General features: G+C 53.4%; 1 protein-coding gene across 1 annotated transcript; it reads left to right on the top strand.

Moving 5' to 3' along the window:
* The first annotated feature begins 5254 nt into the window (after positions 1 to 5254).
* Positions 5255 to 25907, top strand: CTC1 (CST telomere replication complex component 1). Its single transcript, XM_038768908.1, has 24 exons — positions 5255 to 5286; positions 7363 to 7526; positions 10457 to 10688; positions 10779 to 10996; positions 11233 to 11380; positions 13767 to 14057; positions 14161 to 14283; positions 15222 to 15445; positions 16379 to 16553; positions 16905 to 17105; positions 17210 to 17336; positions 17797 to 17911; positions 18016 to 18343; positions 18537 to 18626; positions 19130 to 19252; positions 19347 to 19420; positions 19997 to 20085; positions 20177 to 20351; positions 21452 to 21529; positions 23294 to 23447; positions 23549 to 23613; positions 23713 to 23878; positions 24357 to 24483; positions 24646 to 25907. Exons 1-24 carry the CDS (start codon positions 5263 to 5265, stop codon positions 24762 to 24764), a joined length of 3630 nt encoding a protein of 1209 aa, XP_038624836.1. The 5' UTR covers positions 5255 to 5262; the 3' UTR covers positions 24765 to 25907.
* Positions 25908 to 26936: the final 1029 nt, after the last annotated feature.

Below are 26936 nucleotides of genomic sequence, written 5' to 3'. Positions count from 1 at the left end.
AGCCCGGGCTTGGGAGTCAGAGGTCATGGGTTCTAATCCCGGCTCTGCTGCTGGTCAGCTGTGTGACTTTGGGCAAGTCACTTCACTTCTCTGTGCCTCAGTTACCTCATCTGTAAAATGGGGAATAAGTCTGTGAGCCCCACGTGGAACAACATCACCTTGCATCCACCCCAGCGCTTAGAAAAGTGCTTTGCACATAGTAAGCGCTTAACAAATATTCTTATTATTATAATCTGCATTTTACAGATGAGGGAACTGAGGCACAGAGAAGTTAAGTGACTGTGAGCCCCGCGTGGAACAACATCACCTTGCATACACCCCAGTGCTTAGAAAAGTGTTATGCACATAGTAAATGCTTAAATATTCTTATTATTATTATCTGCATTTTACATGAGAGAAGTGAGGCACAGAGAAATTAAGTGACTTGCCCAAGGTCCCACAGTAGACCAGTGGCGGAGCGGGATTGGAACCCACAACCTCTGACTCCCAAGCCCGGGCTCTTTCCACTGAGCCACACTGCTTCCTGTGTGCAGAGCACTTAGACTGTGAGCCCACTGTTGGGTAGGGACTGTCTCTATATGTTGCCAACTTGTACTTCGCAAGCGCTTAGTACAGTGCTTTGCACACAGTAAGCGCTCAATAAATACGATTGATTGATTGATTGATTGATTGAATGACTAGGTGCTTAGCAAGGATAACTCGGCAACAAAGACAATCCCTACCCCATAACGGGCTTGCAGCTAGAAGCGGGGAGGAGGACCACAAAACAAGTAGACAAGCATCAGTAGCAACACAATAAATAAAATAAAATTATATAGACACAGCATTAATAAATAGAATAATAAATATGTACATGCATGCACACAAGTGCTGTGGGGCAGGAAGGGGGTAGAGCAGAGGGAGGGAGTTGGGGCCATGGGGAGGGGAGGAGGAGCAGAGGAAAAGGGGGCTCAGTCTGGGAAGGCCTCCTGGAGGAGGTGAGCCTTCAGTAGGGCTTTGAAGGAGAGAAGAGTGATTGTTTGGCCGATATTGGGTAGGGACTGTCTCCATATGTTGCCAACTTGTACTTCCCAAGCGCTTAGTACAGTGCTCTGCACACAGTAAGCGCTCAATAAATACGATTGATTGATGGGAGGAGGAAGAGCGTCGTGGGCCAGGGACCCCGTTGTCCTTCTAGACTTGTGAGCCTTTTTTTGGGTAATAATAATAATAATGGTATTTGTTAAGTGCTTACTATGTGCAAAGCACTGTTCTAAGCGCTGGGGGGGATGCAAGGTGATCAGGCTGTCCCACGTGGGGCTCGCAGTCTTAATCCCCATTTTACAGATGATGATGATGATGATGGTATTTGTTAAGCACTTACTATGTGCAAAGCACTGTTCTAAGCACTTGGGGGGATACAAGGTGATCAGGCTGTCCCACGTGGGGCTCACAGTCTTAATCCCCATTTTACAGATGATGATGATGATGATGGTATTTGTTAAGCGCTTACGATGTGCAAAGCACTGTTCTAAACGCTGGGGGGATACAAGGTGAGCAGGCTGTCCCACGTGGGGCTTGCAGTCTTAATCCCCATTTTACAGATGATGATGATGATGATGGTATTCGTTAAGCGCTTACTATGTGCAAAGCACTGTTCTAAGCGCTGGGGGGGATGCAAGGTGATCAGGCTGTCCCACGTGGGGCTCACAGTCTTAATCCCCATTTTACAGATGATGATGATGATGATGGTATTTGTTAAGCGCTTACTATGTGCACAGCACTGTTCTAAGCGCTGGGGGGGATACAAGGTGATCAGGCTGTCCCACGTGGGGCTCGCAGTCTTAATCCCCATTTTACAGATGATGATGATGATGATGGTATTTGTTAAGTACTTACTATGTGCAAAGCACTGTTCTAAGCACTTGGGGGGATACAAGGTGATCAGGCTGTCCCACGTGGGGCTTGCAGTCTTAATCCCCATTTTACAGATGATGATGATGATGATGGTATTTGTTAAGCGCTTACTATGTGCACAGCACTGTTCTAAGCGCTGGGGGGGATACAAGGTGATCAGGCTGTCCCACGTGGGGCTCACAGTCTTAATCCCCATTTCACAGATGATGATGATGATAGTATTTGTTAAGTAGTTACTATGTGCCAAGCACTATTCTAAGCGCTGGGGTACTCTTATCTGTTGCCAGATTGTATTTTCCAAGCGCTTAGTCCAGTGCTCTGCACACAGTAGGCGCTCAATAAATACGATTGAATGAATGAATGAATGACAGGCAAGAAAAAGGCATCGGCCCTACTCCCTCCCTAACAGTGCTCTGCACATAGTAAGCGCTTAACAAATGCCATTATTATTATTATATATGTAGTTATATTCATTCATTCAATCGTATTTATTGAACACTTACTGTGTGCAGAGCACTGTACTAAGCACTTGTAGACATAAGGGTACGGGCTTGGGAGTCAGAGGTCGTGGGTTCTAATCCCGACTTCGCCACTTGTCAGCTGTGTGACTTTGGACAAGTCACTTCACTTCTCTGGGCCTCAGTTACCTCATCTGTAAAATGGGGGTTAAGACTGTGAGCCCCAAGTGGGACAGGGACTGTATTCAACCTGTTTTGCTTGTGTCCATGCCAGCGCTTAGTACAGTGCCTGGCACAGATTAAGTTCTTAACAAATGCCATAATTATTTGGTGAGCCCCCCATGGGACAACCTGATCACCTTGTAAGCTCCCCAGTGCTTAGAACAGTACTTTGCACATAGTAAACGCTTAATAAATGCCATTATTATTATTATTATTATTATTATTATCATTATTATTATTCCCATGTCCTTCCCCTAGCCTGGAATGCCCTCCCTCCACACAACCGCCAAGCTAGCTCTCTTCCTCCCTTCAAAGCCCTACTGAGAGCTCACCTCCTCCAGGAGGCCTTCCCACACCGAGCCCCCTTTTTCCTCTTCTCCTCCCCATCCCCACCTCCTTCCCCTCCCCACAGCACCTGCATATATGTTTGTACAGATTTACTCTATTTTACTTGTCCATACTTACTATTCTATTTATTTTGTTAATGATGTGCCTATAGCTTTAATTCTATTTATTCTGACGATTTTGACACCTGTCTACCTGTTTTGTTTCATTGTCTGTCTCCCCCTTCTAGCCTGTAAACCCGTTGTTGGGTAGGGACCGTCTCTATATGTTGCAAACTTGTACTTACCAAGCGCTTAGTACAGTGCTGTGCAAACAGTAAGCGCTCAATAAATACGATTGAATGAATGAACGACTGACTGAATGAATGAACAAATAACCATCATTATTACTGTGAGCCCGCTGTTGGGTAGGGACCGTCTCTATGTGTTTCCGACCTGTCCTTCCCAAGCGCTTAGTACAGTGCTCTGCATACAGTAAGCGCTCAATAAATACGATTGAATGAATTATAAGAGCTGTAGGACGGGGTAGCAAGACGGGCAAAGGGAGGGAGCTGAGGAAAAGGGGGGACTTGAGAAACAACGTGTCTCAGTGGAAGGGACCGGGGTTGGGAGCCAGAGGTCGTGGGTTCTAATCCCGGCTCCGCCACTTATCAGCTGGGTGACTTTGGGCAAGTCACTTCACTTCTCTGGGCCTCAGTTACCTCATCGGTAAAATGGGGAATGACTGTGAGCCCCCCGTGGGACAACCTGATCACCTTGTAACCTCCCCAGTGCTTAGAACAGTGCTTTGCACAAAGTAAGCGCTTAACAAATATTATTATTATTATTATTATTATTATTATTATTATTCTCTGGGCCTCAGTTACCTCATCTGTAAGATGGGGATTGACTGTGAGCCCCCCGTGGCTCCTGATCACCGTGTAACCTCCCCAGCGTTTACAGCAGTGCTTTGCACATAGTAAGCTTTTAACAAATGCCATCATTATTATTATTATTATTCTCCTCTGGGCCTCAGTTACCTCATCTGTGAAATGGGGATTGACTGTGAGCCCCCCGTGGCTCCTGATCACCGTGTAACCTCCTCAGCGCTTAGAACATTGCTTTGCACAGAGTAAGCGCATAACAAATGCCATTATTATTATTATTATTATTCTCCTCTGGGCCTCAGTTACCTCATCTGTGAAATGGGGATTGACTGTGAGCCCCCCGTGGCTCCTGATCACCGTGTATCCCCCCAGCGCTTAGAACATTGCTTTGCACAGAGTAAGCGCTTAACAAATGCCATTATTATTATTATTATTATTCTCTGGGCCTCAGTTACCTCATCTGTAAAATGGAGATTGACTGTGAGTCCCCCGTGGCTCCTGATCACCGTGTAACCTCCCCAGCGCTTAGAACAGTGCTTTGCACATAGTAAGCGCTTAACAAATGCCATTATTATTATTATTATTCTCTGGGCCTCAGTTACTTCATCTGTAAAATGGGGACTGACTGTGAGCCCCCGTGGCTCCTGATCACCGTGTAACCTCCCCAGAGCTTAGAACAGTGCTTTGCACATAATAATCGCTTAATAAATGCCATCATCATTATTATTATTATTCCCTTCTCTGGGCCTCAGTTACCTCATCTGTAAAATGGGGATTGACTGTGAGCCCCCCGTGGCTCCTGATCACCGTGTAACCTCCCCAGCGCTTAGAACAGTGCTTTGCACATAATAATCGCTTAATAAATGCCATCATTATTATTACTATTATTCGGTTCTCTGGTCCTCAGTTACCTCATCTGTAAAATGGGGGTTGACTGTGAGCCCCCCGTGACTCCTGATCACCATGTAACCTCCCCAGCGCTTAGAACAGTGCTTTGCACAAATTAAGCTTATAATACATGCCATCATTATTATTATTATTCGGTTCTCTGGGCCTCAGTTCCCTCAGCCGGAAAATGGGGTTGAAGACCGTGAGCCCCATGTGTCCACCCCAGCGCTGAGGACGGTGCTTGGCACATAGTAAGTGCTTATTATTCCCTGGGCCTCAGTTACCTCATCTGTAAAGTGGGGATGAAGACTGTGAGCCCCCCGTGGGACAACCTGATCACCTCGCATCCCCCCCAGGGCTTAGAACAGTGCTTTGCACATAGTAAGCGCTTAACAAATGCCATTATTATTATTATTATTATTATTATTATTATTATTAACAAATGCCATGACTATTATTATTCTGTGGTGAGTTTTCCCAGCCCGTGGCTCCGGGGAAACTGAGGCAGGGGGCGGGTGTGGGCGAGGGGCGTTGACGAGCTTCCCCTGAGGCGGAGGCAAGATGGCGGCGGCGACGACAATAACGGCCATGACAGTGGCAGGGAGCAGGCCCGTGAGTCGGCAGCTCGTCTCCTCCCCTTCTTCTCTTTTTCGGCCCTTTTCCCAATCCCTCCTCAGCGCCATTCCCCAAATCCCTTCCGACCCCCTCTCAACATCCTTTCCCCCCCTCACCCATCCTCTGTTCTTTTAGACTGTGAGCCCACTGTGGGTAGGGACCGTCTCTATATGTTGCCAACTTGTACTTCCCAAGCGCTTAGTACAGTGCGCTGCACACAGTAAGCGCTCAGTAAATACGATTGGATTGATTGATTCTATTTATTCTATTTATTTTATTTTGTTAGTATGTTTGGTTTTGTTCTCTGTCTCCCCCTTTTAGACTGTGAGCCCACTGTTGGGTAGGGACTGTCTCTATATGTTGCCAACTTGGACTTCCCAAGCGCTTAGTACAGTGCTCTGCACACAGTAAGCGCTCAACAAATACGATTGGATCGATTGATTCTATTTATTTTATTTTGTTAGTATGTTTGGTTTTGTTCTCTGTCTCCCCCTTTTAGACTGTGAGCCCACTGTTGGGTAGGGACTGTCTCTATATGCTGCCAACTTGGACTTCCCAAGCGCTTAGTACAGTGCTCTGCACACAGTAAGCGCTCAACAAATACGATTGGATCGACTGATTCTATTTATTTTATTTTGTTAGTATGTTTGGTTTTGTTCTCTGAGCCCACTGTTGGGTAGGGACTGTCTCTATATGTTGCCAACTTATACTTCCCAAGCGCTTAGTACAGTGCTCTGCACACAGTAAGCGCTCAATAGATACGATTGGATTGATTTATTCTATTTATTTTATTTTGTTAGTATGTTTGGTTTTGTTCTCTGTCTCCCCCTTTTAGACTGTGAGCCCACTGTTGGGTAGGGACTGTCTCTATATGTTGCCAACTTGTACTTCCCAAGCGCTTAGTACAGTGCTCTGCACACAGTAAGCGCTCAATAAATACGATTGATGATGATGACCTTTCCCCCCTCAGTCCCCTCACCCCAATTCTCTTCCCCCATCTTTCATTCACTCGTTCGTATTTAATAATAACAATAATAATGATGGCATTTGTTAAGCGCTTACTATGCGCAAAGCACTGTTCTAAGTGCTTTTACTTGGACATGTCTATGCTATTTATTTTGTTAATATGTTTGGTTTTGTTCTCTGTCTCCCCCTTCTAGACTGTGAGCCCACTGTTGGGTAAGGACTGTCTCTCTATGTTGCCAACTTGTACTTCCCAAGCGCTTAGTACAGTGCTCTGCACACAGTAAGCGCTCAATAAATATGATTGATTGATTGCTACGATCTCTCACCTCTCGTCCCCCTCTCCATCCCCCACATCTTACCTCCTTCCCTTCCCCACAGCACGTGTATATATGTATATATGTCTGTACATAGTTATTACTCTATTTATTTATTTTACATGTACATATCTATTCTATTTTATATTGTTAGTATGTTTGGTTTTGTTCTCTGGCTCCCCCTTCTAGACTGTGAGCCCACTGTTGGGTAGGGACTGTCTCTGTATGTTGCCAACTTGTACTTCCCAAGAGCTTAGTACAGTGCTCTGCACACAGTAAGGGCTTTTATTTTGTTAATATGTTTGGTTTCGTTCTCTGTCTCCCCCTTCTAGACTGTGAGCCCACTGTTGGGTAGGGACTGTCTCTCTATGTTGCCAACTTGTACTTCCCAAGCGCATAGTACGGTGCTCTGCACACAGTAAGCGCTCAATAAATGCAGTTGATTGACTAACCAGACACGCTCCCTCCTTCTCCCCACTTTTAGACTGTGAGCCCACTGTTGGGTAGGGACCGTCTCTAGATGTTGCCAACTTGTACTTCCCAAGCGCATAGTACAGTGCTCTGCACACAGTAAGCGCTCAATAAATGCAGTTGATTGACTAACCAGACACGCTCCCTCCTTCTCCCCACTTTTAGACTGTGAGCCCACTGTTGGGTAGGGACCGTCTCTAGATGTTGCCAACTTGTACTTCCCAAGCGCTTAGTACAGTGCTGTGCACACAGTAAGCGCTCAGTAAATACGATTGATTGATTCTCCCCCATGCCTGCCCCCGACGCTTCCTATCTCTCCTAGGAACAGGCTTGGATCCAGGCCGCCCGGACCTTCGTGCGGGAGACGCAGGCCTCAGCTGACGGGCTTTCCAGTGACCAGTTGTCCGAGCTGGTGATCAACTGTGTGAGGGCCAGCTGGAGGCCCCAAGGGGCCACAGGAGACCTCACGCTGCCCCTCAGTTACAGGTAACCTCTGGAGGGGCAAGGTGGGAACTTTAGCGAGGAAAGCAGCATTAGAAACAGTGTTGCCTCGTCATCATCATCAATCGTATTTATTGAGCGCTTACTATGTGCAGAGCACTGTACTAAGCGCTTGGGAAGTACAAATTGGCAACATATAGAGACAGTCCCTACCCAACAGTGGGCTCACGGTCTAAAAGGGGGAGACAGGGAACAAAACCAAACATACTAACAAAATAAAATAAATAGAATAGGTATGTACAAGTAAAATAAACAAATAAATAGAGTAATAAATACGTACAACCATATATACATATATACAGGTGCTGTGGGGAAGGGAAGGAGGTAAGATGTGGGGGATGGAGAGGGGGCCGAGGGGGAGAGGAAGGAAGGGGCTCAGTCTGGGAAGGCCTCCTGGAGGAGGTGAGCGCTCAGCAGGGCCTTGAAGGGAGGAAGAGAGCTGGCTTGGAGGATGGCAGAGGGAGGGCATTCCAGGCCAGGGGGAGGACGGGGGCCGGGGGTCGATGGCGGGACAGGCGAGGCCTAATGGTGAGGAGATTAGCGGTGGCAGAGGAGCGGAGGGTGCGGGCTGGGCTGGAGAAGGAGAGAAGGGAGGTGAGGTAGGAGGGGGTGAGGGGATGGATGGACAGCCTTGAAGCCGAGAGTGAGGAGTTTTTGCCTGATGCGTAGGTTGACCGGTAGCCACTGGAGATTTTTGAGGAGGGGAGTGATATGCCCAGAGCGTTTCTGGACAAAGATAATCCGGGCAGCGTAATGAAGTATGGGTAGAGCCCAGAAGGACCTGGGTTCCAATCCCACTTGTCTGCTGGTTGACCTTGGGTTAGGCAGAAACTCCTCACCCTGGGCTTCAAAGCTGTCCATCACCTCGCCCCCTCCTACCTCACCTCCCTTCTCTCCTTCTCCAGCCCAGCCCGCACCCTCCGCTCCTCTGCCGCTAATCTCCTCACCGGGCCCACGTCATCCCCCTGGCCTGGAATGCCCTCCCTCCCCACATAATAATAATAATGGCTTTTGTTAAGCGCTTACTATGTGCAAAGCACTGTTCTAAGCGCTGGGGGGGGGATGCAAGGTGATCAGGTTGTCCCACGGGGGCTCACAGTTTTAATCCCCATTTTCCAGATGAGGTAACTGAGGCTCCGAGAAGTGAAGTGACTTGCCCAAGGTCACACAGCAGACATGTGGTGGAGCCGGGATTCGAACGCAGGACCTCTGACTCCAAAGCCCGGGCTCTTTCCACTGAGCCACGCTGCTTCTCAAGTGCTTCAACACTCAAGTGCTTGGTGCTTCACATCCACCAAGCTAGCTCTCTTCCTTCAGGGCCCTACTGAGAGCTCACCTCCTCCAGGAGGCCTTCCCAGACTGAGCCCCCTCCTTCCTCTCCTCCTCCTCCGGCCTTACCTCCTTCCCTTCCCCACAGCATCTGTATATATGTTTGTACATATTTATTACCCTATTTATTTTACTTGTACATATCTATTGTATTTATTCTATTTTGTTAATATGTTTGGTTTTGTTCTCTGTCTCACCCTTCTAGACTGTGAGCCCACTGTTGGGTAGGGACCGTCTCTATATGTTGCCAACTTGGACTTCCCAAGCGCTTAGTACAGTGCTCTGCACACAGTCAGCGCTCAATAAATACGATTGATTGATGGATTGATTAAAAGGGATGGAGCCCCAGGTCACAGTTTGGGGGGAGTGGCAGAATGGGGCTTGGGTAGGGGGTGATGGATGGGGGCCGGCTGGCTCCATCCCTCTAGACAGCAGCATGGGTTCTAATCACTGCTCCACTGCTTGCCTGCTGGATGACTTTGGGAGAGCCACTTCCCTTCTCTGGGCCTCGGTTTTCTCGGCAAAAATGGAGACTTAATACCCGTTAATAACAATAATGATAATTATGGTATCTGTTAAGCGCTTATTATGTGCCGAACACTGTACTAAGTGCTAGAGCAGCTACAAGCTAATCAGGGCCCACCTGGGCTCACAGTCTAACTAGGAAGGAGGCCAGGTATTGAATCCCCATTTTGCAGATGAGGGAACTGAGGCCCAGAGAACTGAAGTGACTTGCCCAAGGTCACCCAGCAGACAAGTGCCAGGGCCGGGATGAGAACGCAGGTCCTTCTGACTCTCGGGCCTGGGCTTTAACCGCTGGGCCACACTGCTTCTCAGCCCGGGAGCCCCATGTGGGACGAGGACCAGGGCCAACCTGATGATCTTGTCTCTACTTCAGTGATGATGATGACGGCATTTGTTAAGCGCTTACTATGTGCAAAGCACTGTTCTAAGCGCTGGGGGAGGTTACAAGGTGATCAAGTTGTCCCACAGGGGGCTCACAGTTTTTTTATCCCCATTTCACAGATGAGGTAACTGAGGCACAGAAAAGTGAAGTGACTTGCCCAAAGTCACACAGCTGACAGTTGGCAGAGCAGGGATTTGAACCCATGATCTCTGACCCCAAAGCCCGGGCTCTTTCCCGCTGAGCCACGCTGCTTAGCACAGTGCGTGGCACATAGCTCTGAACACAAGGCAGCGTGATTCAGTGGAAAGAGCACAGGCTTGGGAGTCAGAGGTCATGGGTTCAGATCCCGGCTCCACCAGCTGTGCGACCTCGGGCAAGTCACTTAGCTTCTCTGCGCCTCAGTTACCTCGTCGGTAAAATGGGGATGAAGACTGTGAGCCCCATGTCGAACAACTAGTTACCTCGTCTGTAAAATGGGGATGAAGGCCGTGAGCCCCACGTGGGACAACCTGATCACCTTGTATCCTCACCAGCGCTTAGAACGGTGCTTTGCACGTAGTAAGAGCTTAACAAATGCCATCATTATATCAATCAGTCAGTGGTACTTATTGAGCGCTTCCTTTCCGCAGAGCGCTGTACTAAGCGCTCAGATATCCCAGCGAGGACGGTTCTTTCTCAGCTTCGTGTCGGTGCGGGAACTCCGGAGCCGCCAGCGGCAGCCCTGCTGCAGCCACCTGGCCTGGAGCAGCTCCGAGTATCGTCAGTGGGCAGAACGGCCGCCGGCCGAGGGCACCCCCCTGCCCCGCGCCCGCCTCCTGCTCCTCGGGACCCTGACGGACCGGAGCCGGGAGGCCCAGAGAAGGACCGGCAGCCTGTACGTGACCGACAACAGCGGGGCCCTGCTCTGTGAGGTGATTTAGAGGGGCTGGGGGCTCGATGGAAGGAGGAGGCGGCGGCAGGGTGTTGTCGACGTTGTCCGTCGGCGTCTCCCCTCTCCGCAGCTCCTGCATCTGGATCTCTCCTGGCTGGGCCGCCTGCTGCTCTTCCCCAGCTGGAGCTTTCTCCCCCCACCCAGGGGCGACCCCCGAGGGGGTGGGCATCTGGAGCTCTGGGGGGCCCCGGTGCCCGTGCTGCCCCCCGACCCCAGCCCAGCCTCCGGCCCCGCGACTCGCGTGCCAGTGCTCTACCCGCAGCGAGCTGCTCGCCTGCTCCGAGCCAGGTACTGCCGAGGCCGGGCTGGGGTGGCGAGGGAAATCATGTAAATACGCTCGAATGAATGAAAAGGACAAGGGCGGCACCGAAGGGAAAGGAAGTCAGGGAGATGAGGGCTCAATCGGGGAAGGCCTCTCGGAAGAGATGGGATTTTAAGGAGGCTTTGAAGGCGGGGAGAATGGCTGTGGAGGGGGAGGGCATTCCGGGCCAAGACGCCTCACGCGTCGATCCTCCCCGTCTCAGGCGTTCTTGGGTCCGAAGGCAGCGGCTGAACCTTGCCGGGGAGCTGGCGCGGCTTAGCGCCCTCCTGGACCCCCACGGGACCCCCTTCTTCTTCCTCACCCTGCGGGGTCCCGACCCCGCCGCCGTCTCCATCCCGGTGGTGGTTCAGGTGAGGCGGGGATCGGGGGACGGGCCCCTAAAGATGGAAGTCAATCAATCAATCAATCAGTCGTATTTATTGAGCGCTTACTGTGTGCAGAGCACTGTACTAAGCGCTTGGGAAGTACAAGTTGGCAACATGTGAAGGGGGGCTTGCTGAAGTGCTTACTCTGTGCCGTACATTGTACTAAGCCATGGGGCGGATACAAGGCCACCAGGTCCAGTCCCCATCCATCACGGGGTTCTCGGTCTAATCAATCAATCAATCAATCGTATTTATTGAGCGCTTACTGTGTGCAAAGCACTGTACTAAGCGCTTGGGAAGTACAAGTTGGCAACATATGAAGGGGGGCTTGCTGAAGTGCTTACTCTGTGCCATATATTGTACTAAGCCATGGGGCGGATACAAGGTCACCAGGTCCAGTCCCCATCCATCACGGGGCTCTCGGTCTAATCAATCAATCAATCAGTCGTATTTATTGAGCGCTTACTGTGTGCTGAGCACTGTACTAAGCGCTTGGGAAGTACGAGTTGGCAACATATAGAGACGGTCCCTACCCAACAGTGGGCTCACAGTCTAAAAGGAATAATAACGATGGCATTTGTTAAGCACTTACTGTGCACGAAGCACTCTTCTAAACGCTGGGGGGGGATACAAGGTGATCAGGTTGTCCCACGTGGGGATCACAGTCTTAATCCCCATTTTACAGATGAGGGAACTGAGGCACAGTGAAGCTAAGTGATTTGCCCAAGGTCACAGAGCTGACAAGTGGTGGAGCCGGGATTCGAACCCGTGACCCCGACTCCCGAGCCCGGGCTCTTTCCACTGAGCCACCTAGTATGGCCTAAGTGGGAGGGAGAACGGGGGTCGGATCCGCATCTTCCAGATGAGGAAACTGAGGCCCAGAGAAGTGATGGGACTTGCTCAAGGTCACCCAGCTGACAAATGGAGGGGCCGGCATTAGAACCCAGGACCTCTGGTTCTCAGACCAGATCTGTCTTCCACTAGGCCACCCTGTTTCTTCACTCAGTTGTATTTATTGAGCACTTACTGTGTGCAGAGCACTGTACTAAGTGCTTGGGAGAGCCCAATAGAACAATAAACTGACACGTTCCCCGCCCACAACGAGCTTACAGTATAGAGATTAATTCATTCAATCGTGTTTATTGAGCGCTTACTGTGTGCAGAGCACTGGACTAAGCGCTTGGGAAGGACAAGTTGGCAACATCTAGAGACGGTCCCTACCCAACAACGGGCTCACAGTCTAGAAGGGGGAGACGGACAACCAATCAAAACTTGTGAACAGGTGTCAAGTCATCAGAATAAATAGCAATAAAGCCAGATGCACATCATTAACAAAATAAAATAAATAGAATAGTAAATATGGACAAGTAAAATAAATAGAGTAATAAATCTGTACAAAATATATACAGGTGCTGTGGGGAGGGGATGGAGGTGGGGCGGGGGGGGATGGGGAGGGGGAGAGGAAAGAGGGGGCTCAGTCTGGGAAGGCCTCCTGGAGGAGGTGAGCTGGTACCCAAGCGCTTAGAACAGATCACAGCCTCTTTTTTGCCCAATCCCACCTTGCCTCTAGGCCGCCGAACGGTGGTTAAATCTCTTTTTTTTGGTAAATGGTATCCGTGGGGAAGCAGCATAGCCTACTGTGAAGAAAGAACAGTGCTTTGCACATAGTAAGCGCTTAATAAATGCCATCATTATTATTACTGGATAGAGCCTGGGCCTGGGAGTAAGAAGGCCATGGGTTCTAAACCCAGCTCCGCCACTTGTCTGCTGTGTGATCTTGGCGGGTCACATCGCTTCTCTGGGCCTCAGTTACCTTGTCTATAAAATGGGGATTTGAGAGCCGGGGATTGTTTCCAACCTGATTTGTTTGTATCCACCCCAGCGCTTAGTACAATGCTCAGTGCACGGGAAGCACTTAACATCACCTAGAAGCAGCGTGGCTCAGCGGAAAGAGCCCGGGCGTTGGAGTCAGAGGTCAGGGGTTCAAATCCCGGCTCCGCCAGTTGTCAGCTGTGTGACTTTGGGCAAGTCACTTCACTTCTCTGGGCCTCAGCCACCTCGTCTGTAAAATGGGGATTAAGACTGTGAGCCCCCCGTGGGACAACCTGATCGCCTTGTGACCTCCCCAGCGCTTAGAACAGTGCTTTGCACATAGTAGGCGCTTAATAAATGCCATCATCATCATCATCATTATTATTATTATTTCTTAAGCGCTTACCACGTGCCAGGCTCTGTACCCGGTGTGGCAATTTGGGGGAGGTGGGGGGTGGGGTGAGCTCATCCCATGTGCTAGGGTGCTTTGTGGGGGACCCCGGTGGAAGAGGGTCGTGGCCCCAAATCAGGGGGTGACGGGCAGTCTCCCCCCACTCAGGCCCCGGCGCAACTGGTGTGGTACCATGCCCTGCAGCCCGGCCACTCGTACATGCTGACGGAGATGCGCGTGGGCAGCTTCCGCACCTCCCCGCACCGCGTCTGGGTGGCCGGCCCCCGCTCCCGCCTGCTGCCCCTCCACCCGGAGCACGTGCGGGAGCAGGATCCGGGGGAGCCCCCACCGGGGGACGCCCCCGAAAGCCCTCCCAGACCCAGCAGCCCCCCGGGTAGCCCCCCGGGGAAGGCCAGGCCCGGCGGCCTCCTCATGGAGTCACGGATGCTGTCGTACACGGTGAGGGAGCGGGCCCCCGCGGCGGGGGGTTGGGGCGTCCCGGAGGAGGGGGCGGGTATCTTCGGGGCGGGGGGAGATCACGGGACTGTTGTCCCCCTCTCAGGGGACGATCACCCGAGTCCTGGACGCCGCAGCCGGCCTGTACGAGCTGGACTACCAACTCTGCCTCTGCCTCGCCTACCAGCCCGGAGGAGGACGTGCCCTGAGGCCGGGGACCAGCCTGGAGGTGGGTGGGCACAGACGAGTCCGCCCCCCGGGGACCCCTGAACGGCCGAGGGGCCGTTGGCCCCGGGGGAGACCGCCGGCCCAGGGGCTCTGGGGACCTGTGAGTGGAACCGAACAGGCCCTAAGCACTCATTTACGGAATCCTGTCTCATTAATCAATCAATCAATCGTATTTATTGAGCGCTTACTGTGTGCAGAGCACTGTACTAAGCGCTTGGGAAGTACAAGTTGGCAACCTATAGAGACAGTCCCTACCCAACAGTGGGTTCACAGTCTAAAAGTCATTAAGGAGGGGACAATCCATCGGTGGTATTTATCGAGCGCTTTACTGTGTGCAGAGCTAAGCAACTGGAAGAGTGGAATATAATAGACCTGATAGATACGTTTCCTGTCCATAAGATTTTCCAATCTAGAGGGGGTGAATATAAATACTTATGAACATAAACATTTATTTAATATGAATGACAGCTATGGACGTGAGTGCTCTGGCTCTAATCTCCGCTCCGCCACTTGTCAGCTGTGTGACCTTGGACAAGTCACTTAGCTTCTCTGGGCCTCAGTTCCCTCATCTCTAAAATGGGGATGAAGACTGTGAGCCCCACGTGAGATAATCTGATTACCTTGTATCTACCCCAACGCTTAGAACAGTGCTTGGCACATAGCGCTTAATAAATACCAACTTTTTTTTTTGTTTAATGGGGCTGAGGGAGAGAAGTGCAAGGGTGACGCAGAAGGGAGTGGGAGGAGAGGAAGTGAGGGCTGAGGGATGTATGTGTGTGTGAGATTCTTTGGAATAGGAGTTCCACCTTGCCTCATTGGGCTGAAATGACAGCGGGAGGGAGTGCGGGCAGACTCCCAGAGTTGTGGGGCCCGGAGCGAGGAGCAGCTCCAGCGCACTTCAGCCCCGCCACAGCCACGTGCCTCCTTTCCTCCGTCCAGCTCCAAGACGTCCACCTCTTCCAGGCGTCGGCGTCGGGCCCGCTGGCCAAGCCGGTGCTGGCCCCGTGCTTCCGGGGGGGCATCTGGCTCCGGGGCTTCTCCCGGCGGGGGTCCGGAACCCGGGCCCCCCCGGGGACCCTGCACCTGCAGCTGCTCCTGAAGCGAGGCCTCGGGCTGCCTCTTTACCTGTGGCTGGCCCAGGCCCTGGAGGAACTGGCCAACAAGTGAGGCCGCTGACCCGGGGTGAGGGCGGTGGGCCCCGGACACCTGGGGCCGGAGCCGTGGCGGTGGGGGAGATAATAATAATAATAATAATGATGGCATTTATTAAGCACTTACTATGTGCAAAGCACCGTTCTAAGTGCTGGGGAGGTTACAGGTGATGAGGTTGTCAATCAATCAATCAATCAATCGTATTTATTGAGCGCTTACTGTGTGCAGAGCACTGGACTAAGCGCTTGGGAAGTCCAAGTTGGCAACACATAGAGACGGTCCCTACCCAACAGTGGGCTCACAGTCTAGAAGGGGGAGACAGAGAACAAAACCAAACATATTAACAAAATAAAATAAATAGAATAGATATGTACAAGTAAAATAAATAGAGTAATAAATATGTACAAACATATATACATATGTACAGGTGCTGTGGGGAAGGGAAGGAGGTAAGACGGGTAGGATGGAGAGGGGAGGCTCACAGTCTTAATCCCCATTTTACAGATGAGGTCACTGAGACACAGAGAAGTGAAGTGACTTGCCCAAAGTCAAACAGCTGACAGTTGGCGGAGTCGGAATTTGAACCCATGACCTCCGACTCCAAAGCCCGGGCTCTTTCCACTGAGCCATGCTGCTTCTGAGCACTGAGCACTGCTCCATTCACTCATTCATTCAATCATATTTATTGAGCGCTGACTGTGTGCAGAGCACTGCACTAAGCGCTTGGGAAGTACAAATCGGCAACATGTAGAGACGGTCCCTACCCAACAAGGGGTTCACAGTCTAGGAGGGGGAGACGTTCGTTCATTCATTCATTCCATCGTATTTATTGAGCGCTTACAGTGTGCAGAGCACTGTGCTGAGCGCTTGGGAAGTACAAGTTGGCAACCCATAGAGACGGTCTGTCCCCAACAGTGGGCTTACGGTCCACTGCCCACCCCTAGGTTCTGCCCTCGGCTGCTGCGACTCCATCAGCTCCACTGGGCCGACTCCGGGACCCCCGGGCTAGGGGAGAGGCTCCTGGGTCCCATCCTGGACCCTCTAGCATCTCATGGGGGCCCGGCCCGGGACCTGCATCGAGAAATTCTGGACGAGCCTCATCGTTGTCCCCTTCAGGAGGTAGGGGACGGGAGCTGGTTGGGGGGCCCCTGGGTCCAACTGGAACTGGACTGGGGGCCTCAGGGAGAGAACCGGGGGGTCAGGAGGGGCGGGAACCTGGGGTTTGGGAAGGGGGGACGGCGAGGAAGCACCAGTGGCTGAGGGACGGACGACTGGGGCCCTGTGGGGAGCAAGGGGGCTTCGGGGTTCATCAGTCAGTCATTCTGGGGTATTTATTGGGCACCTACTGTATGCCGAGCACTTGGGAGAGTCCAGTAGAGCAATAGAGTGGACACAATCCCTTCCCACAAGAAGCTTCCAGTCTAGAGGTCAGGGTCGTGACTTTTCCCCTTCCTTCCCCCGCCGGTCCAGTATTCTCCCCTGCAGCCTCCCTGCTCCTTTCCGAGCCTGGCAAACCTTCGTGAGGAGGGCGAACGTCGGGCCTGGGCAACCTTTGACCCAACGGCCCTCCTGCCCCCGACCGAGGCCGCCCATCTCACCAGTTGCCAACTCAACTGCTCCCTGGCCTGGTCTTGGCTCCGCCTCCTGCCTGCCGACTTCCATCCGCCCCCCGTGAGTTGGAGGGACCCCTCTCCTCCCCATCCCCTTCCTCCTACTCCTCTCCCCCGCATCCGGACCGCCCTCGCGTGACCCCAGCCGTCCCCTCCCGATCCCAGGTGCTGCTGGGAATACTGCATCCTTCATCCCGGCTGGGTCAGCTGCGACTGTGGGACCAGAGCGGCCTGCTACCCTGCGTGGCCCTGCCCGGCCCTTCTCAGCCCCTCACGGACCCCCGCCTCGCAGGTACCGAGGGCCCGCCCAAGCAGATCATGGGAGAACCTGGATTTTCCCAGGAGTTGCTCCGTGAAGATAGGCAATTGGGGGATTTTTGAGCTCCCAGTATGCAACACTCCCTGGGGAACCGTGACTTCTGCACCGATCCCGGTGCACAACTCCTGGGGGGAGAGGCGGGGCCTCGCTTGGTGAGGTTTAAGGGTCATTCCCCAATCCCCATCCAGGGGCCCGAGCGGGAAAAGGTCTGGATGAGGGGTTGGATCCCCGAGCTGTTCGACTGAGGTCCCAGATCAGTGGTATTTATTGAGCACTGGACTGAGCGCTTGGGAGAGTCCAGCCCGATGGAATTGGTAGGCGTGCCCACTGCCCACAAGGAGCTTCCAGCCTAGAGGGGGTCCCCCTCTTCCTTGGCCCCCTCCCCCTGGTAACTCAGGCCACCCTCACCTGCCCACCCTCTCCCCCGGCACAGGCTCCCTGGTGCAGGTGAAGCGGTTCCAGTTGGTGGTGGAGAGGGAGATCCAGAGCAACTTCCCTTCGTGGAAGGAGCTCGGGACCCCGGGGTTTATCCAGAAGCAACGCTGCAGGTCAGATAGGGGCGGGGGGACGTGCCCGGATCCCCGGGGGGAGCAGGGGTGAAAGCCTGGGGCTGGGAAGAGACGATCGGCTCCCCATCCGCTTCTCCCTACAGAGTCTACGTCCAGTTCTACCTGGACGACGCACTGATCGTGCCGCTGCCCGGCCCCTCCCCCGGCCCCGCGGGGGCCGTTGGGCCCCCCCAGGCCAAGTGCCGGTGTCCGGAGGGGCCCGGCCCCCGGCTGAGCCGCCTGTTTCTCCTCACCTCCAAGGAGGCCCTGATGGAGCGGAACTACCTGCCGCGGCCCGGGGACGGCCCCGCCTGCTCCCACCCCGCCTTCAGCTTCCACGCGGCCGGGCGTTGGCTGGGAGGGGGACAGCAGAGGGAGGGGGACACCCGGGGCCCCCCGGAGCCCCCGGAGGGTGACGACCGGAGCCGGAAGGTACCAGTGCCCTCGCAGACCCCCGGCTTCCTCCTCCTGCCCTTCGACCCCGGCTTCCTTGTCCCCCTGCCCTCTACCCCACTTCCTCATCCCTCTGACTCTGGCTTCGACAGTTGCACTGTCCCCTTCCTTTCTTCCATCCCCTTTCCCCTCCGGCTACAATGAGCCGGACAGCTGACCCTAATTTCTCCAGGTTCTCCTCCTCTTCCTCGGGCCCTCGGTGCGCTGGTTTGAATTCCTGCACCCAGGGCAGGTGTACCGACTGGTGGAACCCAGCCCCTCGGTGAGTCCTTGCCCTCTCTCCCTCCCTCACCCCAATGTCTGCCTGGGGCGGGAGCCTGCTAGGGAAACTTTAATAGCTGAGGCAGCCCTGAAATCTTCCTCACCCTTTGGGTCTCTTATCCTCCCCCATCTCTGGGCCTTGGTGCCTCATCATCAGTGGTATTTATTGACCGCTCCCTATGTACAGAGCACTGTGTACACTGTGTACTCCCAAGCGCTTGGGAGGGAGCAACCCAACCAAGTCGGCAGACGCGTTCCCTGTCCGCAACGCCCTCATCCCAGCTCCCACCCCAGAGGAAAAAGCACTCAATAAATATGGTTGAATTGAATGAAAGGCTTTGAGAGGCCAGAAGGATCTGAATTGTCCAGTTAGCTGGGACCTGGACATTTGGCTGCCCCCTCCTGCTGGACCCTGCTGGAGGGCTGGGGACTTGAGGACCACAGGAGGAAGAGCTGTTGGCCCCATCTTCCTCAGCTCACCCCCGAATCCCCATATCCCATCAGGCTCCAGAGTTGCTGGAGGGCGGTAGCACTTCCCTCTTATCCCGCCGGACTTTAGAACTGGCCGGCTGCGCCTCCTGCCTTACTGTCCAGGACAACTGGTCCCTGGAGCCCGGGGATCCCCAGGTATGGACCCAAGCCTGAGGGGCGGGGAGGGGGTGGCTGAAAACCTAGCTGGGAACCAAGGGTCCCAACTGGGTTGTCCCCCACCCCACACCAGGATGGCCCCGGGGCGCTGGCTGAGAGGGAGGAGGGACCCATGGAGTCATCCCTGATGGAGATTTTCAGTGGCAGGTAGGATCGGCCCTCCTCTCCCCTCAGCCGCCCCCACTTCGGTACAGTCCAAACCTCCCTCAATCAATCCATCAGTGGTACTTATTGAGCGCTTACAATGTGCAGCGCACTGTACTAAGTGCTTGGGAGAGTACAGTAGATCAGAATAAGCAGTTACATTCCCTGCACATAACGAGCTTTACCGCCTGCTTTCCCCATTCCCTTTCCCGGCTGGGAAGTTGGTCCAGGCTGGCTCCATCCTCTCCAAGTGAGGGGAACACGGGGAATGGTCCTCTCCCGCCTTGTCCCTGGAGTTCTACTTTTCCTCTGTCCATCCCGCAGGCCTCCCCCCATCACTCTGCCAGCGCTTGGCACATAGTAAGCGCTTAACAAATGCCATAATAATAGAACCCTGTACACCACACCCAGATATCCAATGTTGGAATTCTTCACCCCTTTTGCCCACCATCTTAACCCTCCCTGCCCCCCCAAACACACACACACTCAAAATTCACACACACAGTTCAGGTCATCCGAGCACTCAGGCTCTCCGCTGCCTCCCCCTACCTTCGCTAATCCCATCGTCCCCCCTCTCAGTCCCTCAGAATCCCTGGTCTCCTTCTCGGCAGAGATTGGATCCCGTACGCGGTGTGAGCCCCCTCTGCACCCCCTCAGGCGTGGTCATGGTGAGGAAAGCGAGAGGCGAGGCCAGGGCGGGAGAGGTGGCAGGAATCAGGGGCTCTCTTCACCCCCACCCCCCTACCTCTCGTTCCCCAGGAGGCCCCCGGGCCCAAGTGGACAACGTGAAGCTAACGGTGTGGCCGTTCCCTGGTGGTCCCAGCTTCCCCACCCCACTGGACGTCTACCTGGAGATGCCGCACTCAGTCCTGCCCCTGGGACTGCTCCCCGGGGCCCGGGTGCTCTTCCTCCGGCTCCAGAGGAAGGTGTCCAGGTTTGGAGACCCCGTCTTATCCCTCCCCCTGACCCTGGCAATGGCATTCTGCTCCCCCCTTCGTCGATGGCCTCCTTGATATAGCCCACCTCGTCCCCCCATACCTGCTCTTGTCCCCTCCCGAACATGTATCGATCCAGTCTGCCCTCCCTCGACAACCAATTGGTGGCATTTATTGAGCACCTCTTGGTGCAGAGCGCCGAACTAAGTACCTCGGAGAGGCCAGTAGAGTTGGTAGACACAGTCCCGGCCCTCAAGGAGCTCCCAGGCTAGCGGGCACAAGGCGGAGTGGCCGTCCCCCTGTTCCCCATCAGGGTAGGCCAGCCCCCCGGGTCGCACTGACCCCCAAAATGCCCGGGCCCGTTTTTCCCACACGGAGGGGCTTCCCCAGGCCCGGCTTCTCCCCAAAGGTCATACGCTCTGGACCAATCAATCAATCAATCAATCGTATTTATTGAGCGCTTACTATGTGCAGAGCACTGTACTAAGCGCTTGGGAAGTACAAATTGGCATCACATAGAGACAGTCCCTACCCAACAGTGGGCTCACAGTCTAAAAGGGGGAGACAGAGAACAGAACCAAACATATCAACAAAATAAAATAAGTAGGATAGAAATGTACAAGTAAAATAAATAAATAAATAAATAGAGTAATAAATATGTACAACCATATATACATATATACAGGTGCTGTGGGGAAGGGAAGGAGGTAAGACGGGGGGATGGAGAGGGGGACGAGGGGGAGAGGAAAGAAGACCACATAAAGCCCAGCTGGGCCAGCCGTGAGGGAGATGACCCCGGTCAGTCCTCTTTAAGGGGACCGTCTCTCTCACTGTGCCTAGCATTATTAGTTATTAATTATTAATCGTATGTGCTTTGCACATGGTAAACGCTAAATAATTTAGCGTTTACCATGTGCAAAGCACTGTACTAAGCATCTGCCCAAACTCAAACAGTCCTTCGCCAGTGCCAGCCTCCTCCCTCCCCTCCACCCTTTCCATTTCCTGGTCCCGGGAGGGAAGAGGCTGAAGCAGAGGGAGTCCGTGGATCTCTCCGCCTCGGCCTCCTTACCTCCTCCCCACCCCTCCATCCTCTTTTCAGATCGCACAACGTTTATTGTCGCTTCCTGTCATCCAGCTCCCTGAGAGTCCTCAGTTTCCCTGCGGAGACTGGCTCCAGGTCAGTGCCCGGGACAACGCCCGCCCCCCACCATCTCCATCCCTCACCCTCCATTCCTGGGTCACAATTCTCTTCGCTCCAGTACCTTATCTGCAACTCATCGTCTCCACCTCCTTTCAATCCAAAGTCCCAAACTCCTCTGCTGGAGTCCCTCGAGTTGTTATCTAGACTGTAAGCTGGTTGTGGGCAGGGAATATGTCTGGTTTTTGTTACACTGAACTTCTCCCAAGTGCTTAGTACAGCGCTCTGCAAACAGGAAGCGCTCAAATACAATTGATTGAACGAATGAATGAACATCCAGGTCAGTCCTGAATCCAGATTAATAGCAATAATAATTGTGGTATTCTGTTAAGTGCTTACTAGCTGCCGTACACTCCCTGACAGTCAGATTGGAGGAGCAGCATGGCTTAGTGGACGGATTCCGGGCCCGGGAGTCAGAGGTCATGGGTTCTAATTCCGGCTCCGCCACTCACCTGCTGTGTGACCTTGGGCAAGTCACTTCGTTTCTCTGGGCCTCAGTTACCTCATCTGTGAAATGGGGATTGAGTGTGAGCCCCATATGGGACTGGGACCGTGTCCAATCCGATTTACTTGTATCCATCCCAGTGCTTAGTACAGTGCGTTGCACATAGTAAACGCTTAGCAAATGCCATAATTATTATGATTATTATCAAATACAGTCCCTGCCCCCCCCAGGATTCACAGACTAAGGAGAAGGGAGAACAGGGATTTAATCCCATTTTGCAGATGAAGAAGACTGGGCACAGTGAAGCAACTTGCCCGCGACCCCTGCTTCACTGTGCCTAATCTTCTTCATCTGCAAAATGGGATTAAATCAGGCAGGTGGCGAAGGCAGGATAAGAACCCAGGTGTCCAGACTCCCAGCCCTGTGCTCTGCCCATATTACTAAGAAGCAGCACGTCCTAGTGGATAAAGCCCGGACCTGGGAATCAGAAGGATCTGGGTTCTAATCCCAGATCCGCCGTTCGTCCGCTGTGTGACCTTGGGGAAGTCACTTCCCTTCTCTGGGCCTCATTTCCCTCATCTGTAGACTGTAGACTCCCCTTTTAGACTGTGAGCCCCCTGTTGGGTAGGGACTGTCTCTATATGTTGCCAATTTGTACTTCCCAAGCACTTAGTACAATGCTCTGCACATAGTAAGCGCTCAATAAATACGATTGATGATGATGATGATGATGATTTAAAATAATAATAATAATAATAATTTTGGTATTTGTTAAGCGCTTACTATGTGCAAAGCACTGTTCTAAGCGCTGGGGAGGATACAAGGCGATCAGGTTGTCCCATGTGGGACTCACAATCTTAAACCCCATCTTACAGATGAGGTAACTGAGGCACAGGGAAGTTAAGTGCCTTGCCCAGAGTCACACAGCTTGACAAGCAGCAGAGCCGGGATTTGAACCCATGACCTCTGATTCCCAAGCCCGTGCTCTTTCCACTGAGCCACGCTGAAGGCTGTGAGCCCCATATGGGACAGGACCTGTGTCCGACTTAATTACCTTGTATCTACCTCAGTGCATAGAACAGTGCTTGGCATAGAGTAAGTGCTTAACAAATGCCATTATTATTATTATTATTACTACATGCCAGGCCCCATCCCCTGTCTTGCATACAGCAGCCCCTGGCCCCAAAGCTACCCATGGCCCCCGCCTCCCAGGGCTCCAGCAGTACAGTGCTCTGCACAGAGTAAGCGCTCAATAAATACGATTGATTGATTGATTGAACTTCCTCTCCTCTGTGCAGCCCCCCGCCGCTCCCGCCCCCGTTGGTCTTCCTGGCAGAGTTGCCGGGGTCCCTCCCGGGGGTCCCCCGGGCGAGGACCTCCTGCCACGTGGTGTCCGTCTTCAGCCTCCAAATCCGCTGGGTGTGCAGCCACTGCGTCAGCCTCTGCCCCCAGGTACCACGGGCCCAGAGGAGGAAGAGGGTGGGGAGCTGCTGGGGCGGGGGGGGGAGAGGAGGATTCTGGAAGCGAGCGGGACTCTGCCGTCGCCTTTCCAGGGCCAGTGCAGCCGGACGGGCCCCCCCTGCCCCACGCCGGCCGCCGTATGCCAGGCCTTCGCCAGGTGAGGAGCCGACCCGGGGCCAGGGAAACGGGAGGCTTGGAGTCCCCGGGGGATGGTTAACGCTTTCTTCTCCTCGTCCCCCGCACCCCCCGACCCCAGGCTCCTGGTGGAGGACGGAACGGCAGAGGCCGTAGTGACCTGCAAGGATCATCAAGTGGCGGAGGCGCTGGGGCTGGACCCCCCGCAGTGGCAGGCCTTGCAGGAGATGGTCAGGGGGCCCGGAAAGGTGGCCGTGCAGCCCGCCGGGCCCGGGGCCCGGCCCGAGGTGAAGCTGGAGGCGTCGGTCGTATTTATCGAGTGCTCACAGTGTACAGAGCACTATACTAAGCGCTTGGGAGGGTGCAATAGAGTAACACAGTAGAGGCATCCCCTGCCCACAACGAGCTGACAGTCTGGGGTGAAGGGAGGGGGATGACATGTCAATAGAAATCAGTAAATTACAGATACGGATATAAGTACTGTGGGGTTGGGAACGTGGGGGATGAATAAAGGGAGCAAGAAGGGAGCGGGAGAAGAGAAGATGGGCCTTCAGTAAGGCTTTGAATGTGGGGAGAGTCACTGTCAAATGTAAGGAAGGAGGGTGTTCCAGGCCAGAGGCAGGATGTGGGCGAGAGGTCGGCGGTGAGAGAGACGCGATCCAAGGACGGGGGGCGGTGGGGGACGATGTCCCCGTCCTCGGAGGCAGGGAGAGCTGAGGGTGGGACCTCACTAACCTGAACTCCACTTTCCCCCCCAACCCCCAGCACACTGGCGAGGCTCCAGACGGCCTGAGCCTGTACCTGCAGTCCCTGTGTACCAGCCCAGTGGTCCTGCGCCCCGTCCAGCTAACCTTCCAGCTCGCCAGGAGACCCCCCGGCGGGGCCCAGCCCGGTGAGGGGACCCCTTGGGGTGTGCTCAGGCCTCGGAGGAGGGAGGAGCCGGGTTCTTGTTGTGGGGTGGGTGGCGAGCGGGAGCTTGGGGGTGCTGAGGGGGAAAGGGACGGAGAACCTGAAGGGAGCCGTAACCTTTGCTTCATCCGCCTTCTCCTGTCAGACAGCCCCCGGCTGCAGCGCTTCCAGTGCAGGGAGCTGCCCGTCCACACTTGGGTGGGACCCCGCCTCCACCTCACCTGCGTCTCACTCCGGGAGCCTGAAGCCCCCACCCAGCCCTGAGAGCGTCTTGGAGGCCCAGTGGCTAACCCCCACTCCCCGTTCCGGTTTCTTCCAGTCGAGCGGGTGGGATTCCCAGGTCCCTGTCAGGCCACTGAGGCTTTGACCTCCCCGTCACTGAGGTGCTGGGCTGGAGGCGTGGGATGCCAGGGTTCTCTGCCCGCCCGGGTGTCCAAGTGTCTGAACAGGGAGCCGTGATTCTGGCGCCCCTTTGTACTTTATTTCTTTCCTCCCTCTCTGCCTCCCAGGCTGGGGAAGGGGTGCCGGGGAGAGATTGGATTTTGGTCCCCCTCTCTGGCAGGGGGAGTGGGATTGTCGCCTTCTCCTGGACCGTGGCAGCAGCCAGCCAGGTGCCTGGGCCTACCCCCTGTGGGGGTGCTACGACTCTCAGAGGGTTTTTATTTGAAATAAAGCTGCCTCCGGCCTCTGTGTGAAGCCCAAGGGGCATCTCTCTCATGGCTGGAGCCTCCGTCTTCACTCCCCCCGCCTTGCAGTGGTCCCTCTTCTCAGCAGATGACTCCTCAGACCCTTCCGACACTGCTTCGTCCTCTGGCCCAGCAACTCAGTCCTGCCCACAAGGGAGACCACTAGACTGTCAGTGGCCCGGGCCCACAGCCACTCTGGGACAGATGGAGTGGGTCAAATCTGCGCACACCTTCCCCCCACGCCCCAACTCATAAACTGTGCCCTTGTGCCTCCGACCGGGATTGAAGCAGGCAGAGCCAAGACCCGTGAATTCTCCCCAGACTCAAAACAGCGGTGCAACTTTAACTTTTTTCTCTCCTGGTTTCCCGTCTTTATCACATCCCCTTCTTCCCCTCTAACTAAGAACTGGAAAACACAATCACAGCTCATTCTGGGGATTAACATTTCTCCCCAGACTCAAAACAGCGGTGCAACTTTAACTTTTCTCTCTCCTGGTTTCCCGTCTTTATCACATCCCCTTCTTCCCCTCTAACTAAGAACTGGAAAACACCATCACAGCTTATTCTGGGGATTAACATTTCTCCCCAGACTCAAAACAGCGGTGCAACTTTAACTTTTCTTTCTCCTGGTTTCCCGTCTTTATCACATCCCCTTCTTCTCTCTCCTGGTTTCCCGTCTTTATCACATCCCCTTCTTCCCCTCTAACTAAGAACTGGAAAATACAATCACAGCTCATTCTGGGGATTAACATTTCTCCCCAGACTCAAAACAGCGGTGCAACTTTAACTTTTCTCTCTCCTGGTTTCCCGTCTTTATCACATCCCCTTCTTCCCCTCTAACTAAGAACTGGAAATCACAATCACAGCTCATTCTGGGGATTAACATTTCTCCCCAGAGTCAAAACAGCGGTGCAACTTTAACTTTCTTCTCTCCTGGTTTCCCGTCTTTATCACATCCCCTTCTTCCCCTCTAACTAAGAACTGGAAAACACAATCACAGCTCATTCTGGGGATTAACATTTCTCCCCAGACTCAAAACAGCGGTGCAACTTTAACTTTTCTCTCTCCTGGTTTCCCGTCTTTATCACATCCCCTTCTTCCCCTCTAACTAAGAACTGGAAAACACAATCACAGCTTATTCTGGGGATTAACATTTCTCCCCAGACTCAAAACAGCGGTGCAACTTTAACTTTTCTTTCTCCTGGTTTCCCGTCTTTATCACATCCCCTTCTTCTCTCTCCTGGTTTCCCGTCTTTATCACATCCCCTTCTTCCCCTCTAAGAACTGGAAATCACAATCACAGCTCATTCTGGGGATTAACATTTCTCCCCAGACTCAAAACAGCGGTGCAACTTTAACTTTTCTCTCTCCTGGTTTCCCGTCTTTATCACATCCCCTTCTTCCCCTCTAACTAAGAACTGGAAATCACAATCACAGCTCATTCTGGGGATTAACATTTCTCCCCAGAGTCAAAACAGCGGTGCAACTTTAACTTTCTTCTCTCCTGGTTTCCCGTCTTTATCACATCCCCTTCTTCCCCTCTAACTAAGAACTGGAAATCACAATCACAGCTCATTCTGGGGATTAACATTTCTCCCCAGACTCAAAACAGCGGTGCAACTTTAACTTTCCTCTCTCCTGGTTTCCCGTCTTTATCACATCCCCTTCTTCCCCTCTAACTAAGAACTGGAAATCACAATCACAGCTCACTCGGGGGATTAACATTTCCCGAGCAGGAGGTGTTGAGAAG

Source organism: Tachyglossus aculeatus, chromosome Y4 (genome assembly GCF_015852505.1).
Source record: "Tachyglossus aculeatus isolate mTacAcu1 chromosome Y4, mTacAcu1.pri, whole genome shotgun sequence".
Lineage (NCBI taxonomy): Eukaryota > Metazoa > Chordata > Mammalia > Monotremata > Tachyglossidae > Tachyglossus > Tachyglossus aculeatus.
Note: the sequence above shows the minus strand (reverse complement) of the source record. Positions and strands in the feature narration are given on the sequence as shown.

What these genes read in the sequence shown, in the direction of transcription:
- CTC1 (XM_038768908.1), top strand. Translation starts at nt 5,263, where the DNA reads ATGACAGTGGCAGGGAGCAGGCCC. An exon ending in GCGGGGCCCTGCTCTGTGAG is followed by an intron (nt 10,689 to 10,778) that starts GTGATTTAGAGG and finishes CCCTCTCCGCAG; the next exon opens with CTCCTGCATCTGGATCTCTC. An exon ending in GTGACGACCGGAGCCGGAAG is followed by an intron (nt 18,344 to 18,536) that starts GTACCAGTGCCC and finishes TAATTTCTCCAG; the next exon opens with GTTCTCCTCCTCTTCCTCGG.